The following is a 7,937-nucleotide window of genomic DNA, read 5'->3' as shown; positions in this document are numbered from 1 at the left end:
GTCGAAATTATAAAACGAATGGATCTTTTGATCTGTTTTTTTTTTTATTTGCTAGTGAATCGCTTGAACTGAATGATCGCGTCACGAGTTTGAATCAATCGGAGCAGTTCCAGCGTAAATGACTCAATTGAATCGGTTAGTCTGTTCCTCCGCTTTTCGCGTTTTCAGCCATGTTTACACGACACTGTCAGCACTACTACTGGCTTAGCTCACTAGTTTAATGACATTAACTGAAATAAGAGAAAAAATATGATGTTAAATAAAATATATATTTTTTTCCATTCCAAAGATAACATTTAACACATCTGCAAACATATTCAGGAGAGGTAACAGGTTTACTGCTAACTAGTGAAACACTCAAAATACATGTTAGATGGAAACATTGAGTATTATGATCGAGTTTGTAGCTTAATTGACTATATTTGAAATAGTTTGAGCACGGCTCAGTTGCTGACAGTTCAATAGCAAATCAGCTGAAATCATCCAGTCTCTCATACCATTGAAGTGAATGTTCAGTTTATCAGTATATTTTGTAATAAATATTTGAGAAATGATTGTTGGGTCCCACTTTATATTAAGTGGCCTTAACTACTATGTACTTACATTTAAATTAATCATTTGGTACAATGCACTTATTGTGTACATACATGTTTTTACATTGTACTTATATTTAAAAAAAATACCTGCATGTAATTACATCTGTAATTAATTTGTGTAATTACATTTATAATTACACTGTTGACCCATCCCTTACACCTTAACCCACCCTTAATCCTATCCATACCACCAAACCTGTGCCTAACCTTACCCCTATCCCACCTCAATAGCAGCAAAAGTGTTTTGAAATACAATATGAACACAATAAGTACATTGTACTTATTTTTTGATGTAAATACATAGTAGTTAAGGCCACTTAATATAAAGTGGGACCAATTGTTGCATCTGATTATATTAGTCTATAGAGTGATAGTCAGTGTAAAAAGAGCAAATGGGAGAATCAGATGAACAAAACAGCAGAACAACAAAGTTAAAGAGTGACCTTTATCATTCAACTGAACTGTGCTTGTATATTTGAAACACTTCTGCTCTCTTATCTATTCTTGCTCCACACATCTATTAAATATGCGTTCTTGAAAGCATGCAGTTTTCTAGCATATTTACTTTAACTTCTCAGCTAATATCAATGGTATGACCTATTTCAGATGTGGCCGAAATACAACAACATTGGTTACATACACATATATTTAATTGTTTGATCAAAATTATCGCTAGGGACAATTAGTAGACGCTGGATATTGATAGAGACATGCCCCTAGCGTCCCTACTAAATTCTGCGCCCTTGGATCTTGGCAAATGTGAGCACGGGACATTGCTGAGATCTCTTTTTTTTAAAGTTATATAAATGTATTGTTCCTAAAGTAATGTTTGTGGAATGTTCTTCTAATTGTATTAATATTTGATATAGTTTGAGAGAAAACGTTCTGAGATCAACATTCTCGGAACGTCCTTATAATGTCATTTCTACTTGAATGTTCTAAGAAAAGTCTTTTGTAACCTTTAAATAACATTATAATCACAACAAGAAAACAGGATTTTAATGTTCTTAGAATATTAAATCTAAAAAAAATATCATCCTATGGGTACTTGTGTTTAAAATGTTTTAAACTTTACCGCCACTAAATATTCAATCAAAGCATTTCACAGCTATCTCTTGTCACTTGCTCTGCTTTAAAATAAGCAGCAGTAAAACACACAGAGAGGAAACTCTGTTTGTTTCCAGTGATTCAGTGAGAACAACTGACCTTAGTGTAAAGTCGACTTGCCAGGCTGCGCTGTAACACCCTTTCCCTGTAGCTCACCGCTTTCAGCAGGAACATTAGGTCTCCTACTTTGTCCACGCTGAAGCCAAGAAAGCTAGATAAACAAGGAAACAGCCAAAAGCAAAACAGATTAACTCGGTCAAACAAAGAGATACTGTATAAAATCACTGTACTATCAGAATCACATCTAGACAAATAAAAGCTGATTTTATTCAGCCTACAGTATCCCGGGCGACTGAAGATCTCGGCTTTGGTTAATATGTTATGAATAGCAGGCCGGAAATCAATTACACCTATCAAATTTTCCTCTTAGGCAAAATTGCTAAATTGGTGACCTAATTGTGAGAGTAAACACAAGCGATGGTAGACAGGTTTCTCAGGGCTAAACAGTGTGTGTGTGTGTGGCTTTTCTGGAATATGGAGTTTTAGAGGCTAGATAATAGAAGCTGATCTTACACAGCGAAGCCAACAGACAAATGCCATCTAATGAAGAGCATTAAGCCCGAAATGTCATGATTGAGCTCAGAACATCATTAAAGATGTGGACATCTATCTATCCATTCATCCACTGTAGCAACTCATAATGTAAAAATTGCACATAATGTAATAAGTATTACATTATTATTGTAATAAAATGTTCATAATGTGATAATTTTCTCAAAACTTAATAAAATCTTGAGCTCATAATGTAAAAACAATTATTACATTATGAGAAATGTATTACATTTTAAACTCACCAAAAATATTGTCATATTGTAATAATTATATAAGTATATACTTATACTAAAGTATAATCAGCCCAGTATAAGGGACAGTCAAAGTAGTTGTTCTGTTATTTAGCCTATGTGCATAGAGATAAATGCCGAAATGAGTCTCAGACGTGAACATATTTACTTTGCTTAATCCATTCATGTACAAAATAATTCTAAAAAGAAATATATTTTCTCAGTTCATCAGTTCAATGGACGTGTCTGTGATTAGCTACACTGATACAAATGCAAATATGCTATGTTTGTCAAATATGTTATTATTACAGTTTCAACTACTGTTTTTTTTTTTGAGTGTTTATCTCCCTATACTGGGCGTGACACAATAAACTGCTTTCACTATGGATTTAATATGGAATGTTACTTAAATATGAGAACAGTTGGCAATCCTACTTTTTAAACACAGATTATGTTATTTCTTTGGCCATGCAATAAATGCACATCCTTGAAAGAGCGCAGTTTACTGACGTATTTATTTTAACTTCTCAGGTACTGTCCTTGGTATGATGACAACAACAGTGGTTACATATAAATATATTTTAATTGTTTGATCAAAATTATTGCTAGGAACAAATCAGTTGCACCCCTACTAAATTATACGTCCTTGAATTAAAGGTATTTTTTATGAACAAATTTGGAAAAAAACAAATCAAGTTTCCAAAGTCTAATGTAGTCTGGGATAGATCGCGTTACCTAGCTCAGGCAATGGCAGCACGGAGCACAAGTTAAATGAACATTTCTATAACATCAAATGTACATCAGAAAATATGTTGAAAAATAGTCACATCATTTCTGTGCCTATAAGATGTTTCAACCAGGGAAATATTTGGAAAATATTTACATGTAATTACATGTATATATTTATATTTATATAAATTATATCATATATAAATATGTTATATATAAATTTAAAATTTTTCTTAAAATGTGTATTTATATATACATAATAAATATACAAAGTACACACACATATATTATGTAAACAAAACCGTTTAATTTGGATGCGATTAAATTGCGATTAATTGTTTGACATTATATATAATTACATAATTAGAGAGCAGAAACTGTATTTTTTAATTTGGTGCATAAAACTTAAAATGTGTTTCTGGGTCAATGCGACAAAATGATGAAGTATGTCATAATCACAAAATTAGTAAGCTTTTTATAAAAAATAAAAAAAAGTTCACAATGTAGCCTAACTAGCTTAATTGTCTTAATGTAATAGCTTATTTTCCATAAAACTATTATTACGTTTTGTGCTCAAATTTATTATGTTGAAAGATAATTATTATATTGTAAACATTGTTTTAAATTATGTGCTGATATTACCTCATGAACTGTGATTACATTATAAGTTGCCACAGTGTGTTTACATTTCTCATACAATAACCTATTACATTATGTGAAAAATTGTTATTACATTGAAAAATTATTATTAATTTGAAATTTAAATTAATTTGCCACGCAATAATTTCATAGCGCATCACCGCATAACTGACGCTCTGTGAGGATAATAAAAGATTAGGCTATTAGCTTACTCCTCATTGAAAATGTTTTGTAAAAAGGTATTTTAAAACAGGTCTATTATTTTATACAATGAATTATAGGCCTGTAATTACAGACAAAAACACTGCAGTCATCAATGAAAATTAAGAGCAGCTTTATTTCAAGCTCCGACTTTCAAAAACAACCTGTTTAACGCAAAACACATTTTTCACTATGTACGGGCCACAAGAGAAATATTAAGGAATAATTCAAGACAGTTATATGCCGTTATCAGCATATGTTGAAGTAGATTCGTCTCTGAGAGAATATGCGCCGTTAATGCAGCGTCAGATGCCGAAAAGCACCATCAGTTTGTACTTTTGTTACTTTCACTTTGTATAATTGACTAAGGTTAAAACGTTCACAGGCATAAATCTTGCGCAAAGTTTGCACGTGGCTTAATATCAGCCTTCATGGTTTAAAACAGAAAAAATTCCAATATCGATCACAGTATCACTTATCGGCAGTATCTGCCGATAAGATCACTGATAGCGATCTCTTTGAAGCCTTCTTTTTATCATGTAGAATTATTTATAGTGATGCTCCAGATTTTTACAGACATTCATTCAGGGCCTAAATGTAATTTTTGAAAATGGGCGGAATTTCCCTCTTAGTTGACTCTTGTATTTTTGGTTTTTTATTTGAAGTGTGGGGGCATGTTTTAGACATTTTTTCAATGGGGCAACTGCTGCACAATAGCTATGTATAGGTGTGCGCGCTTTGAGTGTGCATGAGCGCACCGAGAGCGCACAAGTGCTGAATGGTTAAACACTAGCAAGGCTTAAAAAGAAATGCAAATTCTAAACTTTAGTGATGATGCAAACTTCCCAAAGCGATTATCGGCCGATAGCGATCGGTAGCCGATTAATCGGAGCACCCCTACTATCTATCTATCTATCTATCCTCTTACCTGGTTCTAAGGCTGTCTGACACTGAGCTGGTCCAGTTTCTAATCAGTCCCATCACCAAGTTGTTCCCCATCAGTTTGGTGTACTGGGTCAGCAGCTCTCGTACCACCACCTGCAAAACAACACAACACTTAGGTGTACGTAGATGATACAACAGTCATCGGCTTGATCTTGAACAATGATGAGTATGCATACAGGAACAAAGTACAAAATGTGACAGCCTGGAGCTCCAACAATAGTCTCATCCTTAACATCAAGAAGACAAAGGAGATCCAAAAGAGATTTTAGGTCCTGTGCTTATGAATGGAGTGGCTGTGGAGAGAATCCCCTGTTTTAAATTCTTGGGGTTGAACATTACAGAGGATTTTTCTTGGACTACACACACTCACCTCCACTGTCATTGGAAAAGCACATCAATGTGTTTATTTTCTAAGAAGATTAAAGAAACTAAGATTGCCTCAGAAACTTCTTTTGAACTTTTATTGATGTGCAATGAGTGCACTAACATATTGCATCACATCCTGGCACGGTAGTGGTACAAGAGAGGAGCTCTGAACATAAGCACTCTGAAACAATTTATGAAAATGGCACACAATATCATTGGTATACAGTTACCATCAGTTGAGGATATTTATTTGTCCAGATATCGGAGCAGAACCTCCAAAATCCCACTCACCCTACACACTACCTCTTTTGATATCCTCCCCTCTGGTAGAAGATACAGAATTATTTACTCTTATACTACATGACTGAAAAATAGCTTTTTTGCTAGAGCTGTACAACTATTGAACACTTCCTTATTCAGGGTATCTGCAGGATTTTGAAAATCATATGTAAGGCTTTTTAAGAACTTTTTAAAGACCTGCACAAATAAACGTAATACTGTATAAGCGGGGTAGGGCACTGTCTATGGTAACATATTAAACCATAAAATGACTGTTAAAAACATAATTTACAGTTCTGATATAGGTTTTCACAAAAACAAAGTTTTATAAAATGATAAACTTCACATTTCAGCCTTTAAACCATTTTTTTAAGAAAAGGAATGAGTCAAAAGTATCAATTATTATATTAGTTTAAAACATAAATTAATATAATAAATCTTACAGTCTTAATTGTTATGATTTTAGAAGACACGTTAGCTTCTTATCAATCCACTGTTTCACATTTACCACTGCATGTTTCCTGCTTAAAAATATGTGTTGATTTTCACATTGATCTGAACAAAAAATGCAGACGGGCTGACTGAAAATGCAAATTTATTCTCTTCCAGTCTGCTTTTGGAGCAGCAGAAATATAGCGGTTTCCCCGGTAATGGCTGTACGCAAAGCATCATACTTTATCAGGCATTACAAGTATGATGAAATGAAAATGCCATAGATACTTTTCTGAAGACAGTTGTTTCCCTTTAGAGATACATTTATATAAAAACAACCTGGCAGCGCTCATATGTGACCCTGGAGCACAAAACCAAGTGGTAAGTCACTGGGGTATATTTGTAGCAATAGCCAAAAATACATCTTGTATGGGTCCAAATAAATTTTTCCTTTTATGCCAAAAATCATTACGATATAAAGTAAAGATCATGTTCCATAAAGATATTTTGTAAATTTCCTACTGTAAATATATCAAAACTTAATTTTTGATTAGTAATATGCATTGCTAAGAACTTCATTTGGACAACTTTAAAGGTGATTTTCTCAATATTTAGATTTTTTTTTTGCACCCTCAGATTCCAGATTTTCAAATAGTTGTAACTCGGCCAAATATTGTTGTATATTATCAACAAGGGTCACATGAAAACGTAGCCTTTTGAAGTTTAATCATTGATAATTATAATCACGACTTTTGTTGTACCATTTAAGGAATTTAATTTTATTTTATTAACTGAAATTGAATGTACATCTAAATTTAAGAATTTGTAAGGACCCGCGGAAACCCTGTGATTGGTTACCATCTATAAATTATATTTGTAATTGCACAGCACACTTTAAAGGGTCTGTTGTTTTTTTTAAGTATCTTTTTAAACTTGTAATCTATATTGACATTTTTATATTTATTGTTGTTTTATGTGAATGTTTGGGCAAAAAAAATGTTGTTTTGCACAGCAGTACAATGACAATAAAGTCTCTTTGTCTTTACTTTACAGAGAGTAAATGACTCATTGTGCCATAATCATTATGTATGTTTCTGCCCTACATATGCCAAAATCAAACCTCCTCTACTCCTGCCATCACATCTGCACTATGTACAACTGCATACTGTAAAACAATCTTCTCAACGTAACTGAATTGGACACACTCTTTTAGGGTGCAGCCAAAACTTAACAGTGTGCTGGTCATGTGTATGAAATTTGGATTTCCCTCATGACAGGTGACGCTAAAATCTCTTAATAACTTCATTAGACTGATGTCCTACAAAAAAGTCCCCAAAACCAGTCTGAGAGCGGGAATGAGAAAGACAAATAAAGTGGCTGGCCTCTCACGGTTCTTGTGACTTTGGTCCCACAATCCCAGCACCCTCTATTTTCACATGCCCCAATATGACCTTCGGCATTGGTTAATCATTAGCCTAAAGCACTTAATCAAATAACGGCCCTCACAAATATAGCCAAAAACTTGAAGTATGCTTTGTAACAGCAAAACGTCTCAGGTTACGTATGTAACCCTGGTTCCTCGAGGGAATGAGACTCTGCGACCCACGCTCTGAATCACATGTGAAATCAGTCCAATAGCTGAACGGGACGTCACGGCGGATGACGTCATGACCAGGAAGCTATAAAAGCACGTGCGGCGGATCCTGCATCAGCTTCTAGGAATGAAGCAAGCGCTGGCAGGGACACCGGAAGTATGGCACCGCGACGCAGCGTCTCGTTCCCTCGAGGAACTAGGGTTACA

At 34.2% G+C, this 7,937-nt stretch overlaps 1 protein-coding gene across 1 annotated transcript in view; it reads right to left on the bottom strand.

The window, feature by feature from the left end:
- LOC107585412 (acyl-CoA oxidase-like) overlaps nucleotides 1–7,937 on the bottom strand; it is a 52,527-nt gene that overhangs the window by 24,791 nt on the left and 19,799 nt on the right. The window contains exons 10-11 of the mRNA XM_016272428.1: nucleotides 5,043–5,152; nucleotides 1,860–1,914 (exon numbers count right to left, since the gene is read on the bottom strand). Coding sequence (XP_016127914.1) covers nucleotides 1,860–1,914; nucleotides 5,043–5,152 — 165 coding nt within the window. The remainder of the gene's footprint in view (nucleotides 1–1,859; nucleotides 1,915–5,042; nucleotides 5,153–7,937) is intronic.

Source organism: Sinocyclocheilus grahami, unplaced genomic scaffold (genome assembly GCF_001515645.1).
Source record: "Sinocyclocheilus grahami isolate Dianchi unplaced genomic scaffold, SAMN03320097.WGS_v1.1 scaffold70.1, whole genome shotgun sequence".
In the NCBI taxonomy this organism is placed as follows: Eukaryota; Metazoa; Chordata; class Actinopteri; order Cypriniformes; family Cyprinidae; genus Sinocyclocheilus; species Sinocyclocheilus grahami.
The sequence above is the reverse complement of the archived record's forward strand: the minus strand, read 5'-3'. Positions and strand labels throughout refer to the sequence as shown.